Genomic DNA, 21,280 nt, shown 5'->3' on the forward strand with positions numbered 1-21,280 from the left:
AAATCTATTTGTAAGAACCAAACTTGAAATCCGGTTCGCGAGTTTCCAAAAATGGTATTGAGATCCTGTAAATAAATTCAATCTGGTTGTATACAATGGGAAGAGGGATAGAGATAAGTTTGAGAAAGACAAGGCTGAAAAGAAGAGAGGTGGGAATAAGGCAATAAGAGCTACTAAGGCTGGAACATCTGAAGATTGAAGATTGAAAGGTTACTTCTGTGACTGACATCAATGATGTGTTTCATATATGCCAAACAACATGATCGATATTAACAACGAGATTCAAATTCCAGAAACAAAAGAGTTCCTCGTGAAATAAAAATACAAGAGTTTGATGAAACAAATTTACATAGATGGAGAAAAGAAAAACTCTAAAAACTGGGATTGTCCTAAAAGCATGAACATATTCTCACTTGTACACATTTGGCAATGAAACAGCCATTCTCTTTGGTGTGAAGGAAACCCGGAAATCCTCAACCCATCTTTACACCCTTCTCTGCCTTTTTCTCTCACTCATCAGCCTAAAGAGGGATGTTTGGTTCTATGTATAGAAAAACCGTAAGCAACTACCCAATTTGCTGAGAAAACAAAGCTCTCTCCTTCACAATTTTCCCGCAGTTTATATCCGGTTTGGATCTTACCTAATTCTCAAAACGCGATATCCACCCTAGTATTGAAAATGTTAAAATTTACTTTCCCTACCAAATGTCGAATACGTCTATCATCATGATAACTATAATACTACGACGAATCTCCTAGAAGTCAAATAAGCCAAGTGTATATACGTCACCAATTCAACGTCATTTGAATCGTATTTAAAGACTAATCCTAGAAAAGATAATCACATAAACATGCTTTTAATAATAACTAAGAAAGAGAATCCTATGACAAAAAGTAATGACACTACTACATTTGCAAACTTTTAAGCTTCAAGTCACATAAGTCATAACTCCTCCCCATTGAAACAACAACAAGTAATCAACAAGATTTATAAAAGTGAGGAAGGTAATCAATGGGAATAGCCAATGATTATTTGACACGTATTACATAAAATGAGGGAGAAATAGCGTCACGGCGATGATGGTGGGCTAAAGTGACAGTCGTCATAATGACAGACCCGCGTGGCATCACTTCTCTCACCAAATGCCTTTTTTTTTTCTTTTTCTTTTTTTTTTTATTGTTCGTAATCAAATTAAAAACACACGTTGATATGTCTAACCAGACACATAAACACTTGCCATTACGTTTAACATTTTGACTATTTCTCAGCTTATTTGGATTCTAGTGTTCAGCAATAATGTTTCATTGATTTAGATATTTATTGAACCGAGAGGATGGATTGGTACTTTTATTTAGTCCTACTAGTAGTTTTCAATCATATCGCCCACACTGTTTTACCATGCAAGTTTCACAGTGTAATGTATGGTTTACAAAACATCTGTAATTAGGTAAAAATCTGAAATGCTAAGCATTATATGTGGCTGATTAATTATATATACCAGATAGTGTGACATAATGTAAGAAGAATATAGTAGAAAAAATATAACTGAGGAAGAGATTGCTTATTAAGTATATTACTCAATAGTGTTTTTATTTAATTATAATTTATTGGTTTACACTGAATCCTAGTTGTAATAAGTAAATGCGTAATTGCCTAGAGCAAAGACGACGAAGACGAAGACTCTTTCCAGCTGGGAATATAATAAATCCCCAAGCACGAGGCTCTGTAACGGTCCAAAAATTCCAGCTGGATTGCATAACTACTCTACTACTATCCTTTTTTTGTTTAGGCGCACTCTAAGCTACTCTTTACTCCACTCTACTACTTGTGTAAACCTACGCCTGAAACTTTAACAAGAGCGCAATCTAGCATGACGGTTATATTATTCTTTCTCATCGTCGGCGAGGCTTTTTATTCGATTTTTTGATCTTTTCCTTCTATCCCATTTTAGTTATAACAGAAATTTTATTTTGAAATCGCAATGACCAAATCCACATGCAATATGTGACGGAGGAAAACAAATTCTAAAAAATTAACATCAGCTAGAAGTCTGCGGTTTTCCGGTGAGATGTCCGGCGACGCGGAAGTGATTTCGACGGGAAGCTTTCCGTCTCTTTAAGGTTCCTTACACTAGTACGGATGGCTAGCGTATCTGCTCTGATATATCCTGAGATTTCCTCGCGATTTTCGTCTGATTCTTCTAATGTGAGATTCAAAAACAATCCAATCAGTAAAATCCATCGGGTTCAATGTAGTACCAGATATGAAAATCGAATCAACTGAAATCGAATCTGCAAATGTACCTAGATGTTTCGAAGGACGCATGAATCCATTAAACTGAGCCAAATCTGAGAACAATCCGAAATCGAACCACCGATCAGAATTTTTTTGAAAAAAAACACACGAGCATTGAAGATTGAATCGTTGTGAGAAACGAAACCTGATTGAGATGGAGTGTGAGAAGTGAGGAAGAGGATGATAAAGCAGACGAGAGTGAGAATCGGGATGAAGTGAACGAGCTTCTCTCGGTTCTGATTCGTCGTCGCGAAAGGAGACTGCAGCGATGATAACCGTCGCGGCTTTAAGTCCTTTTTGAGCTCGTGATCGTCGTAATCTGCGGCGGAAGTCGACGAACAAGGAGTGGCTGAAGAGACTGGTTTCAAATCATCGATGTCATAGGCGTCGTCCTTTCGTCCTCCATAGCTATGATGGAGCTTCGAAGCTGATGACTCTAGCGATAGCCTCTGCATCGCCGACAGAGAGAGAAAAAGAAGAGAGTAGAGAGAGAGAGAGAGAAAGGGTCAGTGAAGGTTAAGGTTCGTATCAAATGAATATATTGGTGGGATTATCTAAACAAAAAGTAAATATGCAAATGAGTATATATCTCGTATTAAAACAGGAAATAATTATTGTGAGATTATTATCTCTTTTTAATAACTAGAGTTGTCGTCTCCGCTACTCATTTGGAATTTACTAGTTTTACAATATAGAAATAAAAAATATTATGACAGGTAAGAGAAAAATAATAATTAAAAAGTTTGTGCTAGTTGAGTGTAGAATAATTGAATAACTGTAACACCAACGGATTTGATTCGGATTAATCTGTTTGCTGAATATTTTGTTCTATTTTTAGAGTGAATTATATATTTGTTGTAGACCAAGTTTATAGTATTACTATTATCAAAAAAATAAATAAAATAAAACACATTTACTGTTGTGATTCTTGTGGAAATTTTTATTTTTTTAATATTTCTTTTTCTAACAACATGGCATACCAAAATTCAGGTGGAACAAACAAAAAATCAATACTTCTATATAATTAGTTCGTCTCCTCGACTGCCACTATTAAAATTTGTTGTGGACCTGGATAGTCTCTATATGGGCATTTTAAGGGATATAAAAAGCCCAGCCCATTAAAACTTCATAATTAAAAATCTTGACGAACAAGTAAAATGGACGGAGACGATTAAATCGCATATCAAGCAAACAAGCTAATATAAACTAGAAACGGCGATCTGTGTGATTCCGACGGGAATGAGATTAAAATTTCTGGCGGCTCTCGGATGAACATTGTAGATTATATTCGAATACGTTGAGGACGAAGAAGGTGACGAAGTGGAAGAAGAAGAAGAAGAAAGCTGTAGAGAGTAATGGTGTTGTGGGAGTTAGCTCTGGGAACAGCCTACTTTTTGGGGCTTAGGCGGACGTACCGGCTTGCATTGAAGACCCAGCGTCGCATTATTAGCCCTAAGCATCCCAGGATTCGAGATTTTATGCATCGGTGAAGTTTCTTCGACTTCTCCTTTTTTCTTTCTTTTAATTTGGGGATTTTCGCGAGTTGGTTCTCTCTGATGTATGTAGTTTTGATAGTATGTTTGTGCTACCGGGGTGGGATTACTTTAGATTATATTCATTAGCTGAACAATGCTGATTTATACTGATGTTTCGTTCTGATTTGTTTATAGTAGAGGTCGTATCTCTAGGTATGAAACATCTAATTAAACCTCTTCCTTTGAATGTGTTTCGATTTCGATTTGTTGTAGTCTTGTCTCACTATGAAATCCTGAAATATGATTAAAGCGTTGCAATCGTGAGGTCGAATTTAGAAAGTATAATCAAGAGGGAGCATAGTCTCTATTTAGATGATATGGTATTGTTGAACTAGCTTATGTTGGTAGGTAAACCACTCAATGGAGGTTGTATGATCTTGTAATTCGACACATAGCTTACGAATATGAGTGACACCAGATTTTGATGGATTTATTCATAGAGATAATTAGATAGAACCTTTGGTGTTTGCTGGATTTTAGTCCGACGTATGCAAGTTGTAAGTAGGTGTGCTTTTTAGAGTAGGAAAGGATTTTTTGTTGCTAAGGCCATACAGTCAGTAGATAATGATACTGATTTTCATTCTCGAGTCTTGACTGATAGAATTGGTTTGTTAACTCTCTATCTCTCACCTTCCTTTTATGCAGGAGGACGCATCAAATCTTTGATATGGCTCTTAGGGTCCACAAAAACATACAACAGAGGGACATGGAAATTGGTCGGAATCTAGGAAACTGGATTCTCCGAGGCCTTGATCGTATGAAGCCGTCAGCCCAGGTTATACTACCAAAACACAAAGAGCCAAGCATAGACAAGGCAAAGAGAGTATTAGAATCAACCCGTCTCAAGCCGCATGTTTACACGCAGCCTCCTCAGAACCGTGAGGTCGATAGGCACTTGTTCATGTCCTTAAGGAACTTTCGGTCCAAATACCCCATTGCTTCGATGATGATAATCAAGCCGCCGAGACCAACTGGAACTACCAATCAGTACAGGCCTTACAGTGCTGGTGGATCCAGTATGATTCAACCAATTTATGCTAGAGACGGGTTCAACGGTGTCATCAGGAAGGACATTTTGCAGTGGATGGTGCAGAAGAGATGAAGCCACCAAAAGTCATCAATGGCCCATCACTTGTTAACTGTTTAGCTTTACGTGAGCTTTTTAATAACCGGTCGAATGATCGGAGAATCTCCTGGAGAACTAAAACTTGTGACTAATATTACTTACTTTACTAACCCGTCTTCCTGTTCTTCTTCAAAACCACAACCAGAAAATGTATTCAGGGTTCAAGTAATCGTTAACAAAAGATCAGATTTAGTCATTTAGTTTCGGGATTCTCTAATCTATGTTATGGTCACTCTCGATTGGATCCACTTAGTCGTCTCATATCTGCCCTCCAATTTTCCTGGATCTTTCTTATTACTTTAAGCCAAAACTGAACTTATCTAATTTTGAGACAAACAAATAAGTATATGTCTGGTCCAATAATCTGCATTTAGCATTATTATGATGATGTGGTCTCTAGTGTAGGGATTATGGTTTTTACAACAAAGCCTGCTTTATATACCTTATCAAATATCTCAGAGTTCAAGCAGAGAGCTTCCTTCTCTGGCAAGCACGAAAAGCCCACCATCTCCTCTTGAAATCCTGAGATCCTTGTCGAGATAAGTGGTCAAGAGCCACGAGCTGCCTCGGTTTCCTGGAAACGGAAGCTTGAGAGGTGGCTGACCAGAGAGTGCCCGTGAAATGTTTGCTGCCACATCTTGTAAAGGGTTCAAAGATTGCTTCAGCAATGAAAGGCTAATCTGCTGCCCAAAGACGCCCACACTCTCAGGGAGATCCACACTCGACTTGATCTCCGGAGGTTTTAGTGTACCTTCTTTGAAAGAAACCTAACATTTACCAAACATTACGACAAACAGATGATGGTACCAAAACAATTTCAAACTACAAAGGAACCCTTTCAACATCTGTAGTTTTGTTTTGCGGGTAAGTTTCGATCGAGTGTTAACGAAAACCTAAAGTGCAAACAATTAATGGTTAAGCAATATTCGTATCCTAAACACGGTGTCTGTAAGTTTAGTTACCTCAATTCTTGAAGGGCTTCGAACTTCAAATGAAGCAGAAGCACTGAATGAGAAGTCTGCAAATGGGCTGGAGAGTGTAGTGGCGTTGTCGATAGTGAGATTGTTTGAGTCTATTGATTGACTGATGCTTTTCACTTTCAACAAAGGTGTCGAACCAGCAGCTAGTAGAGGAATCAACTCAGAGAAAGCAGTATACCTGTTTCGTAACCCAAGAAGATACGCAAAATTAGAACAACATTATAATGAAAATTCCTGGATCATTACTCATCACTTAGCTTCATCAATGATTCTCAATTAGGAGAATCAGAAACTATTCTCAACTTACAGTGTTGCAATTCCTAGCCACCATTTAAGGTTTCTACGACATCAATACAAGATCATTTGGAGTAAAGGGACTTACAGCAAAACCCAGTTGCCGTCAAGAAGCTCCGGATTCTCTATCGGAGCCGGAGTAGGATTCAGAGCTTCCAATTGATTCACGAGCTCCAACAACTCCGCTCGAACTTCTGAGCCAGCCCGGAACCCTAATTCAGTTCCGTATACCGTATCCGCCAAACACCTTTTCAGCTCCCAAGTCTGATCGGACACCGCACTTCCATTTCCGGTGTCGGCTTCAGTTTCTCCGCCAATATCTTCCTCCCACTCGTCCTCGTTCCTTGGAGGATCCGAGTCCGCAAACCGGGACCCGGATTCCTCAGTTTCGGGTCCGGATTTCTCGCCCCATTCGTCCGTAATCAAATTCACGGTCACATTATCTTGCTGAGATTGGGGTGGCTCATTTGCATTTCCGGGTTTCTCACCCCATTCATCTGTAACTTCTGCCACTTCTAGGTCGGAGTCGGAGTCGGAGTCAGATTCGGATTCCGACGGCAGAGAAGATCGGATTTTAGAAAACCGGAGTGGTCTGGGACGATGACCAAAAGAGAATGAGAGAGAATTAGGTTTTAGGGAGATTGAAGGAGAAAAATTCTTGCTTGGCTTTACGGATGAAACAAAGAGAAGTGAAGAACGTGCGGTGGTGGTGAAGAGCGTAGCCATGGCTGATCTCTCTGTGTGTGTTTTGAGCTCTGCGAGAAAATTTCGGAAAACAAGATTACTTAAGTCTTAGAAATCACACGAAATTAAGATGACCCCGGAAAAAAAGAAAAATTTAAACTTTTCTTTTTAAAGAAAACTTGAAAATAACAATATAAACAAACATGCGTTATGTATCGTGGGCTCATCACAGTAATATATGGGCCTAAAACTGAAGGCAATATTACTGACCCAGGCCCATTAAAGCGATCGGTATTCGTCTCTTTCCCTTATCCGCGTAATACTTTTGTCCAAGCAGAGTTTGAAATCATCAGCTATGGCTGCTTTTGCTTCTACTGCTTCTGCTTTGGCTTCTACAATCTTCTACTCTCCTTCCCTAAACCCTATCACTGGTCAAGCTTCCTTATTTTCTCCGAGTCGGATACGCTCCTCACCTTGCGTTTTCAGGGGAATTCAAAGCCGCAGCTCCCGGCGGTTCTCTCAGAATGTTACCGCCGATCGGTTCAATAGCTTCTCATGTACCTGCTTATCCGCCGTATCCACTAGCACAATCGATTATGAGGTCAGTTTCTGCATTTTACGCCTCGGTTTGTTTTGATTCAAATGGTTTCTGAATCAATCTGGTTTTACATTTCAACTGCGACGCTAGTTGCTGGTGTATGAGTGTCAGTGATTAAATTGGAGAATGATGTAGTAAAAATGCGTATCAATTGATAATCGTTATACCAATGATCATATGCTTATTTGTATATATCTGTAGAATTTAGGAGAGTAAAATTGAAATCAGTTTTGAGATTATATGATGCAGTTCACGGATGGTGGCAAAGAGGTGGAGTTAAGATTGAGGTTGAAGACTGGTGAGATACTTTCTCCAAAGGATATATCTGTAGACGCAGATGGAACATCGTTAGCCGTTAAAGAAAAGCGGAACGGGTTGCTGATTACACTTCTAGAGACTAACCAGCTCTTTGAGAAGATTATGCCCTCTGAAACAATATGGTTAGCTACGCGTAAATGTTGTGTTACATGACTAGTTTTGACTTTTTGTAGCGTGTGACATTTTATTTGAGGGCTGAAGTTTTTGTTTTTATCCAGAACAGGTACATAGACGAAGATCAGTTGGTTGTGAACATGAAAAAGGTGGATGGGGAATTGAAATGGCCTGATATTGTTGAATCTTGGGAATCTTTGACTGCAGGAATGATGCAACTTCTTAAAGGTGCATCAATCTACATCGTGGGAGATTCAACTGAAATCAACCAAAAAGTGTCTCGTGAGCTAGCAGTTGGCCTTGGGTATGAATTCAGATTCCTCTCAGCCTGTCATTCAGGAGCTCAGTATGAATAGTTTTTTGTGAGGAACTTTTCAGAGTCTGATATAGTTGATATGATCTGTGCAGGTACAGTCCTTTAGACTCAAAGGAGTTGCTGGAAAGCTTTTCCAAGCAAACAATCGATTCTTGTGAGTCTGCTTTTGGATCATGATCGTTGTCTTACAACAAATGTTCCTACCTTCTCAAGACCATATATATTTCTCCATTTTAGGGATTCTTGCAGAAGGGCCGGATTCTGTAGCTGAAGCAGAGAGTTCAGTATTGGAAAGCTTGAGCAGGTAAAAAGTCATATCTAGTGTTCAATCTGTTTTCAGCTACTATATTTAAAATTTGCCCACCAATCTACATGGCTTTGCAGCCATGTGCGCACTGTTGTCTCAACTTTGGGAGGTAAACATGGAGCTGCGGGGAGAGCCGATCAGTGGAGACATCTTTACTCCGGGTTTACTGTTTGGGTATCACAGACTGAAGCCACAGGTATATTCTCTCGACATTCATTTTGAAGTGACCCTTGGAAACAGACTGATAATCATTGCTTACACATCCAAGATTGGTTCTGAATGCAGATGAAGAATCAGCTAAAGAAGAAGCAAGGCGAAACAAGCAAGAGAGGGAAATAGGGTATTCAAACGCAGACGTGGTGGTGAAGCTCCAAGGTTGGGACCCGACGCATGCCAAGAGCGTGGCTCAGGCATCATTGAGTGCACTTAAGCAACTGATCATCTCAGACAAGGGACTTCCAGGTAATAGACAGAAGAAACCCATTTGTAAGTTGATGGTTTAATCTGGTAAACGTTTTGAGTTTAACTGTCTCGTTTATGCTATTTAAGGTAATAAGAGTTTGTACATACGGTTGGGGTGCCGTGGCGATTGGCCCAATATAAAGCCTCCAGGATGGGATCCGTCGTCTGACACCGGAGCTCATCCACAGTTTACATAAACAGTTTCAAAACATGCTCTTCTTCTTGATGAATCTTTAATATTGTTGTCATCGTCGTTGGTAAATTTTTTTGTAAAAGAAGTTGTATATGGGACGATTTGAGTTTTTGACTGCCAATAGCTTCAAGCTGATGAATAAAGGGTCCTTTCACAGAACCAAGATGTTGATCAAAATAAGACTCTTTGATTTGAAATAAGGAATATCAGAACAATGGAGACTAGTTTCAGAAAAAGGAATCATAACAATACTAGTAAGTTCCTAAAGAGCAAGTCAGGTTTGTCTTAATCTAATTATAAAGGTTTCACGACAGCAAAGAGAAGTCGACACATTACTCTAACCCAAACTCCTTTGAAGGCCTGTTATGGTGGCTTTCAGCAGATCATCATCTGCTACAATCACTCGTAGCTTCTTATAGAAATCCATTCTTGATATCTTCTTCTCCTGCAACAACACATAGAATCAGTAAAATAATTTGATAATCTTGACATAAGGGTAAAAGAAATAGTTCAAAACTTTACCTTAAGTTCCTTGTAACCAACAATAATCAAGTCCATGTCTTTCTGGGCAATTTTGCTTGAGATTGCATTGAATAGCAAAGGGAAAGGCATCAGGGAAGATCTGGGCCTTTTACTGCTGGAACTGGCACTATTCTTTTCGCTCCCTGAACCTCCATTTGATAACCTTCCTGGATCCTGCTTTGATACAAACAAGCCACATTACTGGTTTGTGTCCCGATCAAATATACAAACTGACTCCTTGAAAAGGGGAACCTCCTCAGGTAAAAATTAAACTTACATGTGAGGGAGAACCTTTGGTTCCTTCCACGGAGAGCCCTGAAGTCTCGTGTTTACTCTGAGTAGTAGCAAGCTTATTCCCTGCACAAATATTACATGTCATCCAGTTTCGAATACTGCAGAAAACAAAATGTGATGGTCGAAATACCCATTTAAATTAGCCATGAATATCTCACTGGACCATTGGGATGATGAAGTGTGCTATCACCCCCAGAGGTCACAAGGTGACACTAAGTGGATCCTTTTCTAAGAGGAAAATTTTAGGATCCAAAAAGCTGATCTTCAGCAAGATCTATAAGCTGTCTCCCATTCAATGCGTCATCAGTTGATTTTGATGAAAATTATATTTTATGGCAACTTTTGTTTAGTATTGGAAGGAGATCTGGGAGAAAGAACAAATTGTAATCACCTTCAGCATTGGGGACAGACAGCTTGAAGCTAACTACAAATTCTGGGTAAATGTGAGTGTTCATATTCATGTTCCAGATAAGATAATGCTTCGGACTCTCGACATCATCAACACCATTATCATACTCTACTCCACCGGTAAAGAATTGAGCATTATCACCACGAAGAGGCTCCATATTCCCCATTATTACACGGCACAAAACCATGTGCCGCACACCATTTTCGTCAATATCACAGTATCTAGCACTGTAAACAATATCTTTCACATGTACTTAGAGAGAACCAAAAAAAAAATGAACTAAAAATTGGAAAACAAAAATAACATAAGGCAGGTTAAATGAGAGGGCAACAGGCATAGAGGAGAGAGTTAAAACCTGAAATAAGGGGAGTTTGCAGCATTTAAGTGAATCCCAACACCATACATAGACTTTTTAATAAATGCTCCACCCACTCCAAGTCCATGCATCATAACTGCAGGTAACACTCCCTTCTTCGCAGGAACCCATGCATATCTAATGTTCGCATCTCCTCGGTGTTTCTTAGTGATGTCAGCTTGCTTCTGGAAAAGAGATAGACGAGCTTGGGAAATCTCGCTTGAAATCTGATACACATCAAGCAACTCTACATGCCCTAGAGTGGCAGTACCTAGAGCAAACATTTGTTTGACAGCATCTTTATCAAGTTGCTCCTCCGCAGGCTTGACACCAGAGAATTGATCAGTTTCTGCTTTGTCCCATTTCTCAACAGCATTATCAAGCTCACGACTGCAGCTATCCTCTGATGCCTCGTCATCTTGCCCATTTGAAGATCTCTGAAAAACTTGAATATCATCCATATTGTCACCAGACTCGTCACTGACCTCATTCAAGTTCAGCCTCGGTAACTCCCCACCACTGACATCAATTTGAAGGTGCAGCTTGATCTCACGTTGATCACATCGTTCTGGATCTTCCCCACAGATATGATTGCAGCAGTCCCTTTCAAGGTTGTCATAACTTTCAGGAAAAAAGCATTTGCCAGCAATATCAATCCAAGCAAGCTGGGTTTTTACACCGGTTTCCAAGTCTAGTCGATACATGTGCAAGAAATCCAGGACATAATGGCGACTGCACCATTTGAACTCAATTGCAGCTCTTTTTGCTTCAAGATCATTTTTGATGTCGCAAATAATATGCTCAGGCAAATCAACCCATTCACCGTTCTCATAGAACATTACACGCTTTGGCACTCCAGTCTTCTTAAAATAGGAGTAGTATCTGACCAAAGACTTCCCAACGTGGTTCTCAGAAACACTAACTTTGTTTTCACCATCCGGTTTTCTCCTTTTCTCAAGCTTTTGGGTGGAACTGTTAGGTGAGAGCACACATTGCAGCTTCGCATATGACCTTCCAGAATCATATGCAGTATAGTTCCCCGGATGCTTTCTCTTTTTCCCAAGTCCATCTTTAAAACTACTATCCGATACCTTGACGATTTTGGTTTCCATTTCTATTTAGTAACAACGCTAAACCTATAACCTTAAATAGAAAGCCAACTACTCTAGAAGTCCTAAGGATGGCAACTCATAAACAGCATCGTGTAAAACTGCAAGAAGAAAAGTGTGCATCAGATATCGAAAGACAAAACTGCAGCGACTGTATATAAAATAAAACATATACAAATATCAAAAGAAGGGTTCACAAGGAAATAATCTCATAATTCAACAGATTAACATAAAATCAGAAGACTAGCATCATGCAATAACCCATATCACAAAAAGAAACTGCTATAAACCCCGTCAAAAGACAGAGGAAATAGAAAGGGTCTTACAACACAGTGAAGTAAAAAAAACATGCAAGAACAAAGAAATCCATAAAGCGTGCAAAACTGCAGAATAAAATAACTCATCAGAAAACTCAAGACTTACCCGGCTGTAGCACCTGATACATACATTTGTTTTCATCTTGGAGAAATAAAAGTGATCAGAGAATAGATGTCACTGGCTTTCTTCGATGTTCACAAATGCCAAGTCTGTACGAAAAGCCAAAAAACTAGAAATTTAAACTTACATATAACAAGGGTATCAAAAGCTGTCAAGACAAAGCTCTCTTATCATGTCTAGGTGAATACATGATACATAACAAAAAGTCCACAAGATTATGCAGAAGCTTAGACAAGTCATCGGACAAGACTTTAAACAAAAGCAGAACATAACTCGGAACACATTTTCAAAAGCAGGAACATTTAATTATTATTTAAATATTGAACAATTTAAAAATTAAACATTTCAGCTAATTGCGAAAACCCTAAAAAAAATTGCTTATAACACAATAACCCATGAATTGACCCCAAAATAAGAACAAAACAATTTCGACTAAAAGAGCAACACATAATTTCACATAATCATAGATTAAAATCAAGAAGCAACACATATAAACTAAAAAAACGAACATTTAGCCAAAACCTTATCAAACTCTGTAGATTGATCGCAAGGCAAGGGCTTTCTGAAAGAGCAAACTAGGAGACAAAGGTCAGAGAAGACTGCTGGAACAACGAAAACCCTAAACCGGCGACGATGAAGAAACTACTGTTTGGAAGAAGAAGAAGAAGAAGACGAGCCATTTATATAAATATATATATATATATATATACTTTATTCTCTGCGGCGAAATAATCTAAGTCGGCGGTCCTGGGGATTTGTCTGTCTACTCTTTGACAAAAAGCTAATCGTTTAGGCATACAATACACACAAATTTACATGTTTCTTCACTTCTTTTTTTTTGTACGTCAAAGCCCAATTCTGATGTATCATCACCTCTGACCCGGTCAAACACGGCCTGTATCTCTATGAAATAATAAACAGCACCGTTTTAAAAATTTAGACTAGTATGGGCTTCGGCCCAAACAATGAAAGCCCGTTTTTATTAGCTAATCAAGCCAGACTCTCGAGTCGCGAAGAAGAAGCACGAGAGTGGTGTGTTGTTGTTGTTGTTGTTAGCTCTCGGAAGAAATGGTGAAATCGACCACGAAGGATGCTCAGGATCTCTTCCGCTCTCTTCGTTCTGCTTATGTTGCTACGCCAACGAATCTCAAGGTTTACCATTCTCATCTCGTTCTGATCTTGTCTTGTATAGATGGATCATCATTAGATATTTGTCGGATTTGGTTTGTAATTGGGATCACCTTAATGTATCTTGTTTGAATTCGTTTTCTCAGCTCATCGACATGTATGTTTGTTTCGCGGTCTTCACAGCTTTGATCCAGGTACTCTAAAACTCCTTCCCTGCTTCAACTGTGGCTCTAGATCCCTGCTTTTTGATTCGTAGATGTATGGTGATACCAGATTTTATGAGTTGTAATTTTCATAAGCTACGAGAATTTGGTTGAAATCATAAATCTTTGGGTTTATCGACATTGTTTCGATTGTATTGATATGTGGATTCAGAAATGTTATCTATGAACTTCACGGTTCAACTAGAAAAGACACTCCAGTTTAATATACTTGATTTCCAATGTGGGTTCATTTTTATAGCATCCATTTCTTTGTTGTTGCCATGTTTGCTCTGTTTTTTATTTATTTACAATATAAGAGCACAAGCTATTGAAGTCAAGAAACTAACCATCTCTTGTTGCTTAATTCTTGATTCATGTAGATTCCACGGAGTTTCTTGATAAACAGTGTTGATTCTCTGTTTTTCTTATTAAAGAATCGGGTTTAAGTGTGTTGAATTCTGTGATTGAGCAGGTTGCTTACATGGCTCTTGTTGGATCGTTTCCTTTCAACTCATTTCTCTCAGGAGTTCTCTCCTGTATCGGAACAGCAGTTCTTGCTGGTGAGTTTAATGTGTTTTCCGTAACATACAAGATTGTTTTCTATCTGGATACTGAGATAACAATCTATTTCACACGTTTTAGTCTGCCTCCGGATTCAAGTGAACAAAGAAAACAAGGAATTTAAGGTAAACTCTACAGCAATCCATTAGGGCTTCCACAATGTGTCCTCAGAAGACAGGTATTCATATTTACATTCCTTCTGTATATTGCAGGATTTAGCACCAGAGCGAGCTTTTGCTGATTTTGTTCTCTGCAACATAGTCCTCCACCTGATCATCATAAACTTCCTCGGATAACCCCTCTTCTGGACTTAATCTATCTCATGAGCTTTTTTAGAACAATTACTACAGTTTCTTTCACACTTTACAAAATCTAGTTCAGACATTTGAAATTTATCGGAGCAACATCTTAGTCTTTATGTATAGAGCTTGCTTTGTTAATCCGATTTTCTGAGTGATAAAGCCAACCCCACGGCCACTTTTAACATCCACGCAAAAGTGACAGAAAAAAATGATTCAAGAATCGAAATGAAATCTAATTATGATTGAAGCTTCTGAGGCATGACTAAGCACATCACCATTCACCAGCATACATAAATGCTCAGCTTACTAACTTCATTTGTTAATGTTTGCACACTTAAGATAAACAAACACATCCATCAAGTGACGCTCAAGAAAAACAAATCGAAAAAATCTAATAAAACAAAAAGAAAAGGGTAAAAATTTGATACAGAGAAGCACATTGCCTATAATTCACTTCTGCAAGTAGTAAACCATTAAAAGAAGGGAAATTTTTCTCCCAAAATCTAATTTAGTAACATACACACACACTGGACCGCAACCCTCAAGAAAGCTAAAGAGCTATTCCGAACCAATCGATCTCTGAAAATCTAAAATCCTACAACCATGTGTTAGCAATGAACCACGGAGGTTGTTGTTGCTGCTGCTGCTACTTTTTATACCTGTGTTAGGAATTGATTTTGCTGTATGTCTTTTTCACGTTGAGTCTTTGTAACAATCAACCTTTCGCTCTTCGCCACCTGTTTGATCGGTGTCTGGTCCTTGGCCGTCTTTTTCCATGTTCATGCCTTCAAGTGGAGGGAATAATAAAAGTTGGTCCTGCAACAACAAAGAATAGAGGAAATGAGAGTTTCACTGACTGTGTCTGATGTAAAGTTGGGGGGGGGGGGGGGCAAAGTTTACTTTCTTTACCTTAAGAGAGGTGTTCTCAGCGCTGAGCTCTTCGCATTGGCTTTTGAGCTTGTTGATTTCTGCTCTGAGATTTGTGTTTTCTTCATTCAACACCTCAGCGCGTTGGGCCAGCTCATCACATTCGGCCTGGACCACAAAAACTTCTTCAGTGTCAATAATTTTTGTTCACAAGCAATCTAAGGGATGTTTAGTACCTGTTTACGCAACCTGGATCTTCGTGCAGACTCCCTATTGGACTGCTTCCGTCTCTGTCGCTTAAGTTCTCTATCGTCCTAATTATAAGACAAACAACTCCGAGTTTGAGGACAAAAGCAATTTGAATTTGAGTAGAAATTCGGGAAGAAAGGTGGGCACAAACCTGTAACCAGGGTTGTGAATGACCACCATCTCGCGAGACTGGAGCAACAACTCCAGGAACTGGTGTAGATACTTTCCCATGCATTCCAGGGATAGCAGATGAAGTAGGCGCACCCCAATAATCCATCCCAATATTTAAATTTGTTGGTGGACCTGGAACACCTGCAGCTGTCATTGGCATTATTGGCACGGTCTGACTCACCGGTAGAAGAGGTGTACCAACACTTCCATTTCGGGGACCATTAGCAGTACCACCATTCTCAGATGCTGCTTCAGTTGAATTGCAAAACAATAAAGCACTCTCCGGTTAGCAGCTTTCTCGATGTTGAGTCACATGATAGTAATGAAAGGAAAAAGAGAGTATCATATACAAACCATCCTTTCCGTCTTGTCCAGATCCTGAGTCCTACAAGGATTGCAAAGTAAATCAGAACCACTGTCATAATTATCATGGGAACTCTTCACTCTTATAGGCAGAGGGAATTTCCCTAAGACTTTTCAACCCCGACTATAAGTGAAGGTGTAAACTGATAGGTTTAGTATGGTAATGTGCATATCACAAGTGCAAGCGACATTCACGGAATTTAAAAATCCAAGGAAATGAATAGGTCAATCTAATTTCAGATTCATGCTGGGTTCTTAGCGTACAAATTTGTTAATTTCCCAGTTGCAGAGTCGACAAACTAAATAATTTCCATGAAACAGTGCCTCATCTCAACATGGTTGCCAGAATGAATGCATACCGACAAAAAAAATGCTAAAAAAGGATGCTGATAGCTTTCCAAAACTTACATTTTGAGAGTTTCCGTCACTTCCTTCACTTGAACCATCAGAAGCACTCTCCCCACTGAAACCAAAAAATTCTAACAATCTTAGAGAAATCAGGGAATGAATATTATATAATGAAGCAAAGCATAAGTCCAGAAGAGGTCCTAGCCCATACATAATCAAAATCCTATGATAGAAACCATGTGTCCAATAAACTGGATAAAAACAAGCATGTTACATGCCTTTTTGAGTAAGCTCCATTAGCTGCTGCTCCCGAGTTTTTCCCAGGTTCATTGTTCTTTCCTGTAATCATGTTCAAGCTTCCCAAGCTTCCCCTTGATCTTTTGATGGGTAATTTTTCCTTCACTTCAGATTGCTTACCATCACCCTCAGTGCCGCCTGTACTATTGCCCTGGATATAATCATCTCTCAGTTATGATCCTACAATAAACAAAGGTAGCAAAGACCATTTGCGGAACACACAACGAAAAATTATGGGACGCAAACTCACAGAAGCTTCGGTCATTCCATTTGGAGAAGGCATAGCATAAGGGCTATATGGATAAGAACCCTGATACAGAATAGAACATGTTAAAGATATGATTAGCAGCCACCATTTCAATACCCGTCTATTTCATATCAAATATCAATGGTAGTACCGGAGGCATTGAAGGATGTGCATACATGCCACCAGGGGGATACATTGCAACATACGGATGAGGCGGAGTTCCATAAGGAGGCATCATATGCTGTAAAAGTAGATAACGCACTCAGCAATAAATCAAAGCTACGATGATAAAGAGCTGAACTAATTTTTTTTTTGAATAGGGGTAAATCTTGACTCCGAACAAGACCGATTCCCCAAGCATGCAAGTATCAATTTCAAATGCAAGTATTAACTCAAGGATAATAAACCCCCACCAATAATTCCAAAAAAGAAAAGTCAATAAGTCATTTGCAACTATCCAGCATCTGAAAATCGATATCACTGATAAAAAACGATAAATATAAGCCAGTTTACCTGAACTCCCCACATATAAGGGTGAGGTTGGGGACTTGAAGCCACATAACCATGAGGTGGCGGCATAGGAGAATATGCCTGTCAAAAAGAAATCCATAATTATCACATCCATAGAAAACAGCTAAACAGACCACAGATCAATAGACAGAGGAATATGTTTTAGACCTGAAAACCAGTCCAATCTGGAGTAGCCATGCCAGCACTCACAGCAGACGAAGGTTCCTACAAACACAGAATATTCCAACTATAACATATGACTGATAGGGAAACAAAATCACGATTAGCTGAAATTTAGTTTTTGAAAATATTTATATTTCCTTTCTAGTATCTTACTTCTAATTCTGGCTTCTGATACCTTAAGTCATGGGATTTGTTATCCTTTTTTTTATATATAAGGGTCATCTTTAAAAAAATTGGAAGCAGAGGAGGGGGCAAATGCAAACCTGTGAAGCGGGAGGAGCAGCAGAAGAAGAAGGCGGTGTTTTAGGTTCCTTCTCCTTACTCGATTTCTCAATATTCTCGCTGCTAGCCATTATCACGTTCCCTAGTTTCTAAAAACAACCCTTGAGAGCTTCCTGCGAGACAAAAGTCAGCTATAATAAGCTCACTCACGACAAGATCTACTCATGTGTAACCCAATCACATCCAACAATTCAACATTTCAGCTAATAAGATGTTCGAGATTTGGTTCCAAACTTCTCCTACTGATCGTTGACCAATACACTATTGATAATTCAACAGCTAAAATGCTTAGTGCAGAAACAGGTAACAATGTCGGTGCCGGGAGACACGATACCACAAAAGCCAGCAGTGTCAACAGAAACCCTAGAAAACTCAATTGAATTCAGAACAGAAACGCCAAAATCTAACTCCAAATATACAAACTTAAAGGTGTGACAGAAAATACCTAAGGACTGGAAAATGTCTGAAAACTCAGAGCACAAACTTGAGATGCTGTCTGAATCTCCGAGCTCAATTTTGCAGAGATTGAGACATTCAATGTCTTGACCAAGAAAAATTGGCTGATTGTTTTGTGTTTTCTGACGGAGAAGAAAGGGGGCGTGGAGTTCACGAGGAAGAAAAATTGCTTCTTTGTCTAAATTAAGTGTTTTTATAAAAACCCCTTCTTTATATCTTATTTATTAACTTTACCCATGTTAAGCCTCTCAATAGGTTTGTAACCCACACAAATTGACAAAATTAATAAGTAGATATTTTTCCTCGATTGAACAAAAAAAAAGGTATCTTCTCTCTTGTAAGTTCCTAAATAGTAAGTAAATACACGGAAAAAGTAGATTTCCAAAGTGTATTTTGAAAATGTTATGAACAATAAGCTTATGCATTAGATTTCCAAAGTATTTTTTCATATTCATATTTCAAAGGTTTTCTAATTTAAAAAAAAAATATATATATTTTCAATGTAACACTATTAGACACATTTAATACCAAAATCTTGTGTAACTTCACAAAAAAAACTATTAGACACAAGAGAGTTTTTCAAGAAATAAGAGGGTAAGAAAGAAAAATAATAAAAAGACTAGGGTGAGGAATCAAAGAAAGAATAAACTCAGAGAGCTCCCTTTAGCCCTCTTTCAAAGTCGGAGCTCCTTTTGAAGGCGTCTCTCCGTGTCTTGCGTCTCCGTCTACACTGCAATGGCATCGGAATCAGAGTCAGATAATGAAAAGGAAGCAATGCACCACAAAACCCTAGCGGAATCGAGTTTTACTTCCGGTGATTTTATGTCGGCCCTGAATCATGCGCGGAAAGCTCTCAGCTTGTCTCCGAACACGGAAGGTTTCTCCGCCATGGTCACTGCTTTCGAGATCATCATCTCTGCCGCCGACACCGCAGGAGGTCTGCCGGAATGGTATAAGGTTCTAAAGGTAGAGCCTTTCTCTCATATCAATACCATAAAACAACAGTATAGGAAGCTAGCTTTAGTGTTGCATCCTGATAAGAATCCGTACGCGGGGTGCGAGGAAGGATTTAAGCTTTTGAATGAGGCTTTTAGGGTTTTCTCTGATAAGGTTAGAAGGACTGAGTATGATATGAAGTTGAGGATTAGGATTCAGGGGGAAATGGGTAGCGGTGGTTGTGATGATGATGATGAAACGTCGACATTTTCAACAGTATGTTCGGGTTGTAGCTCGGTGCATAAGTTTGGTAGGAAGTATTTAGGGCAAAATTTGATGTGTCCTGCTTGTAAGAATAGTTTTGAGGCAAAGGAAGCTGAGAAGGAAGAAGAGGGTGGAGATAGAAGTGAGACTGGAACTTGTGCTTCCAAGATAATAACATATAGTAGGAGGAAGAAGCGCTCTGGTGACGATAGTGAAAGTCTTAGAAGAGGGAGTGAGACAGAGAAGATGAGAGAGGAAAGAGCAGAAACTATGAATGTATCTGACGTGTTGGATGTAGAAGATGAAGGGATGATGACTTTGGCAGAAATGCAATCGGTGATCAGGAGAAAAAAATCAAAGGAGAAGCCAAAGATCACTAAGAACGATAGTACTGGAGAAGAAAACATGGGAAGGGAAACACAGGAGCGATCTTCAGGTGATGTCCCCATGACTGAGACTTTGAGGGAGATGAGGACTACCAAGGAGAATGAAAAACGAGAAGCTTCAAAGAATAGGAAGAACATAAAAAAGAAGCCGACGACTAACCACAAGGTGTTAACTGAGATAGTAGATTTAGGATATGTGCCACGGGTTGAAAGGAAGAGGAATCATGGTAAATTAAGCCAAGAAATGTACAGGGAAGACGAGGATTTCGAACTATATGATTTTGATAAGGACAGGATGCCGAGGAGCTTCAAGAAAGGGCAGATTTGGGCGATATATGATGGTGGTGATGAAAATATGCCTCGGAGTTACTGTTTGGTCAATGAAGTGGTTTCTTTGAACCCTTTTAAGGTATGGATCAGCTGGTTGGATTTTGAGAGCGAGAAACTGATCTCTTGGATGAAGATCAGTTCTCATATGCCTTGTGGGAGGTTCCGAGTTTCAGTGAAAGCTTTGGTTGAACAAGTGAAACCATTCTCTCACATTGTCAACTGCGAAAGGGCTGCACGAGAAGTATACCAAATATATCCCAGGAAAGGCTCTGTTTGGGCCGTCTACTCAGAGACGAATCCAGCTCTTCAGAGAAGAAAGACCAGACGCTATGAGATTGTTGTGTGCTTGACGATGTATACCGATGCATATGGCTTGAGTGTGGCATATTTGGAGAAGGTCAACGACTGTAGCAACTTGTTCAAGAGACGGGATTACGGGTATAATGCAGTCAAGTGGATCGAGAAAGACGATGTTACGGCCTTGCTCTCTCATCAGATTCCGGCCAAGAAGCTGCCTGAAGATGAATCTGGAGCTGACCTGAAAGAGTGTTGGGTGCTTGACCTTGCTTCTGTTCCTCCTGATTTGGTTTCTGCCACTTAATGAATAGACAATTTTTGTTTATGTTTCTGTGTCTGTTTCTCATCATCGTGACAAAGAGAAACAAACACTTCATGTCAATATTTGTCTAATTTAATAATTTTAGTTTAGAAACTATGTTATTAAGTTCATTAGTTGTATATTGCCAAACCTATATGTACACACTAAATGTCACAAGTGCCCAAAGGCTTTTCCACAAGTTTATAAATTGCAAAAGATAAGCTCAAAATAAAATAGCGTTATACATAT

The 21,280-nt window shown here is 39.1% G+C and overlaps 8 protein-coding genes across 15 annotated transcripts; 4 read left to right on the plus strand and 4 right to left on the minus strand.

Moving 5' to 3' along the window:
• Positions 1-1,826: 1,826 nt before the first annotated feature.
• LOC17887629 lies at positions 1,827-2,839 on the minus strand. 2 transcript variants are annotated; one of them, XM_023784403.1, is made up of 3 exons: positions 2,442-2,839; positions 2,305-2,349; positions 1,827-2,198 (listed from the first exon to the last, which is right to left on the minus strand). In XM_023784403.1, the coding sequence occupies exons 1-3, from the start codon at positions 2,749-2,751 to the stop codon at positions 2,044-2,046; spliced, it is 510 nt and encodes a 169-aa protein (XP_023640171.1). In that variant the 5' UTR covers positions 2,752-2,839; the 3' UTR covers positions 1,827-2,043. The 2 variants fall into 2 exon arrangements, with proteins under 2 accessions (XP_023640171.1, XP_006295109.1); XM_006295047.2 differs by having other exon boundaries at positions 1,827-2,201; positions 2,442-2,835.
• Positions 2,840-3,477: 638 nt separating this feature from the next.
• Positions 3,478-5,157, plus strand: LOC17889375. Its single transcript, XM_006294979.2, has 2 exons — positions 3,478-3,782; positions 4,477-5,157. Exons 1-2 carry the CDS (start codon positions 3,652-3,654, stop codon positions 4,931-4,933), a joined length of 588 nt encoding a protein of 195 aa, XP_006295041.1. The 5' UTR covers positions 3,478-3,651; the 3' UTR covers positions 4,934-5,157.
• Positions 5,158-5,268: 111 nt separating this feature from the next.
• On the minus strand, positions 5,269-7,061 carry LOC17888305 (probable plastid-lipid-associated protein 3, chloroplastic). The gene is made up of 3 exons (XM_006294343.2): positions 6,320-7,061; positions 5,920-6,115; positions 5,269-5,724 (listed from the first exon to the last, which is right to left on the minus strand). The coding sequence occupies exons 1-3, from the start codon at positions 6,955-6,957 to the stop codon at positions 5,413-5,415; spliced, it is 1,146 nt and encodes a 381-aa protein (XP_006294405.1). The 5' UTR covers positions 6,958-7,061; the 3' UTR covers positions 5,269-5,412.
• A 190-nt stretch (positions 7,062-7,251) lies between these two features.
• LOC17890384 (probable inactive shikimate kinase like 2, chloroplastic) lies at positions 7,252-9,382 on the plus strand. Its single transcript, XM_006294322.2, has 8 exons — positions 7,252-7,516; positions 7,763-7,953; positions 8,055-8,249; positions 8,354-8,415; positions 8,499-8,565; positions 8,646-8,764; positions 8,854-9,030; positions 9,118-9,382. The coding sequence occupies exons 1-8, from the start codon at positions 7,271-7,273 to the stop codon at positions 9,225-9,227; spliced, it is 1,167 nt and encodes a 388-aa protein (XP_006294384.1). The 5' UTR covers positions 7,252-7,270; the 3' UTR covers positions 9,228-9,382.
• Positions 9,383-9,390: 8 nt separating this feature from the next.
• Positions 9,391-13,107, minus strand: LOC17889193 (probable inactive poly [ADP-ribose] polymerase SRO1). Of its 2 annotated transcripts, none has more exons than XM_023785261.1 (7): positions 12,873-13,107; positions 12,360-12,439; positions 10,804-12,013; positions 10,431-10,675; positions 10,023-10,102; positions 9,746-9,919; positions 9,391-9,668 (listed from the first exon to the last, which is right to left on the minus strand). In XM_023785261.1, the coding sequence occupies exons 3-7, from the start codon at positions 11,913-11,915 to the stop codon at positions 9,561-9,563; spliced, it is 1,719 nt and encodes a 572-aa protein (XP_023641029.1). In that variant the 5' UTR covers positions 11,916-12,013; positions 12,360-12,439; positions 12,873-13,107; the 3' UTR covers positions 9,391-9,560. The 2 variants fall into 2 exon arrangements, with proteins under 2 accessions (XP_023641029.1, XP_023641028.1); XM_023785260.1 differs by having other exon boundaries at positions 12,336-12,439.
• A 245-nt stretch (positions 13,108-13,352) lies between these two features.
• On the plus strand, positions 13,353-14,708 carry LOC17890291 (dolichyl-diphosphooligosaccharide--protein glycosyltransferase subunit DAD1). Its single transcript, XM_006295199.2, has 5 exons — positions 13,353-13,502; positions 13,625-13,672; positions 14,154-14,241; positions 14,324-14,367; positions 14,455-14,708. The coding sequence occupies exons 1-5, from the start codon at positions 13,419-13,421 to the stop codon at positions 14,536-14,538; spliced, it is 348 nt and encodes a 115-aa protein (XP_006295261.1). The 5' UTR covers positions 13,353-13,418; the 3' UTR covers positions 14,539-14,708.
• Positions 14,709-14,913: 205 nt separating this feature from the next.
• On the minus strand, positions 14,914-18,668 carry LOC17890437 (bZIP transcription factor 16). 6 transcript variants are annotated; one of them, XM_023784903.1, is made up of 14 exons: positions 18,507-18,668; positions 18,396-18,424; positions 18,043-18,174; positions 17,765-17,821; positions 17,600-17,677; positions 17,238-17,327; positions 17,090-17,149; positions 16,821-16,990; positions 16,603-16,657; positions 16,186-16,216; positions 15,812-16,080; positions 15,648-15,725; positions 15,454-15,579; positions 14,914-15,360 (listed from the first exon to the last, which is right to left on the minus strand). In XM_023784903.1, exons 3-14 carry the CDS (start codon positions 18,130-18,132, stop codon positions 15,238-15,240), a joined length of 1,227 nt encoding a protein of 408 aa, XP_023640671.1. In that variant the 5' UTR covers positions 18,133-18,174; positions 18,396-18,424; positions 18,507-18,668; the 3' UTR covers positions 14,914-15,237. The 6 variants fall into 6 exon arrangements, with proteins under 6 accessions (XP_023640671.1, XP_023640669.1, XP_023640668.1 ...); XM_023784901.1 differs by having other exon boundaries at positions 18,296-18,424; XM_023784900.1 differs by having other exon boundaries at positions 18,258-18,424.
• A 515-nt stretch (positions 18,669-19,183) lies between these two features.
• Positions 19,184-21,148, plus strand: LOC17887841. Its single transcript, XM_006293820.2, has one exon. It carries the CDS (start codon positions 19,253-19,255, stop codon positions 21,032-21,034), a length of 1,782 nt encoding a protein of 593 aa, XP_006293882.1. The 5' UTR covers positions 19,184-19,252; the 3' UTR covers positions 21,035-21,148.
• The last annotated feature ends 132 nt before the right edge of the window (positions 21,149-21,280 follow it).

The sequence above is a fragment of the Capsella rubella genome, unplaced genomic scaffold (genome assembly GCF_000375325.1).
Source record: "Capsella rubella cultivar Monte Gargano unplaced genomic scaffold, Caprub1_0 scaffold_4, whole genome shotgun sequence".
NCBI lineage: Eukaryota > Viridiplantae > Streptophyta > Magnoliopsida > Brassicales > Brassicaceae > Capsella > Capsella rubella.

Excerpts from the sequence above, each read along its gene's own strand:
- LOC17887629 (XM_006295047.2), bottom strand. The coding sequence starts at position 2,751 with ATGCAGAGGCTATCGCTAGAGTCATCAGCTTCGAAGCTCCATCATAGC. Across the intron at positions 2,350-2,441 it reads TCACACTCCATCTCAATCAG|ATTTGGCTCAGTTTAATGGA; the intron begins GTTTCGTTTCTC and ends GATTGTTCTCAG. Across the intron at positions 2,202-2,304 it reads GCGTCCTTCGAAACATCTAG|AAGAATCAGACGAAAATCGC; the intron begins GTACATTTGCAG and ends ATCTCACATTAG.
- LOC17889375 (XM_006294979.2), top strand. The coding sequence starts at position 3,652 with ATGGTGTTGTGGGAGTTAGCTCTGGGAACAGCCTACTTTTTGGGGCTT. Across the intron at positions 3,783-4,476 it reads ATTCGAGATTTTATGCATCG|GAGGACGCATCAAATCTTTG; the intron begins GTGAAGTTTCTT and ends CCTTTTATGCAG.
- LOC17888305 (XM_006294343.2), bottom strand. The coding sequence starts at position 6,957 with ATGGCTACGCTCTTCACCACCACCGCACGTTCTTCACTTCTCTTTGTT. Across the intron at positions 6,116-6,319 it reads GACGGCAACTGGGTTTTGCT|GTATACTGCTTTCTCTGAGT; the intron begins GTAAGTCCCTTT and ends GTTACGAAACAG. Across the intron at positions 5,725-5,919 it reads GAAGCCCTTCAAGAATTGAG|GTTTCTTTCAAAGAAGGTAC; the intron begins GTAACTAAACTT and ends GGTAAATGTTAG.
- LOC17890384 (XM_006294322.2), top strand. The coding sequence starts at position 7,271 with ATGGCTGCTTTTGCTTCTACTGCTTCTGCTTTGGCTTCTACAATCTTC. Across the intron at positions 8,250-8,353 it reads GAGCTAGCAGTTGGCCTTGG|GTACAGTCCTTTAGACTCAA; the intron begins GTATGAATTCAG and ends TGATCTGTGCAG. Across the intron at positions 8,765-8,853 it reads ATCACAGACTGAAGCCACAG|ATGAAGAATCAGCTAAAGAA; the intron begins GTATATTCTCTC and ends TTCTGAATGCAG.
- LOC17889193 (XM_023785261.1), bottom strand. The coding sequence starts at position 11,915 with ATGGAAACCAAAATCGTCAAGGTATCGGATAGTAGTTTTAAAGATGGA. Across the intron at positions 9,920-10,022 it reads CCAAAGGTTCTCCCTCACAT|GATCCAGGAAGGTTATCAAA; the intron begins GTAAGTTTAATT and ends GTATCAAAGCAG. Across the intron at positions 9,669-9,745 it reads TTGGTTACAAGGAACTTAAG|GAGAAGAAGATATCAAGAAT; the intron begins GTAAAGTTTTGA and ends GTGTTGTTGCAG.
- LOC17890291 (XM_006295199.2), top strand. The coding sequence starts at position 13,419 with ATGGTGAAATCGACCACGAAGGATGCTCAGGATCTCTTCCGCTCTCTT. Across the intron at positions 13,673-14,153 it reads TCTTCACAGCTTTGATCCAG|GTTGCTTACATGGCTCTTGT; the intron begins GTACTCTAAAAC and ends GTGATTGAGCAG. Across the intron at positions 14,242-14,323 it reads CGGAACAGCAGTTCTTGCTG|TCTGCCTCCGGATTCAAGTG; the intron begins GTGAGTTTAATG and ends CACACGTTTTAG.
- LOC17890437 (XM_023784902.1), bottom strand. The coding sequence starts at position 18,132 with ATGGCTAGCAGCGAGAATATTGAGAAATCGAGTAAGGAGAAGGAACCT. Across the intron at positions 17,678-17,764 it reads CAGATTGGACTGGTTTTCAG|GCATATTCTCCTATGCCGCC; the intron begins GTCTAAAACATA and ends TCTTTTTGACAG. Across the intron at positions 17,328-17,599 it reads CTTATATGTGGGGAGTTCAG|CATATGATGCCTCCTTATGG; the intron begins GTAAACTGGCTT and ends CTACTTTTACAG.
- LOC17887841 (XM_006293820.2), top strand. The coding sequence starts at position 19,253 with ATGGCATCGGAATCAGAGTCAGATAATGAAAAGGAAGCAATGCACCAC.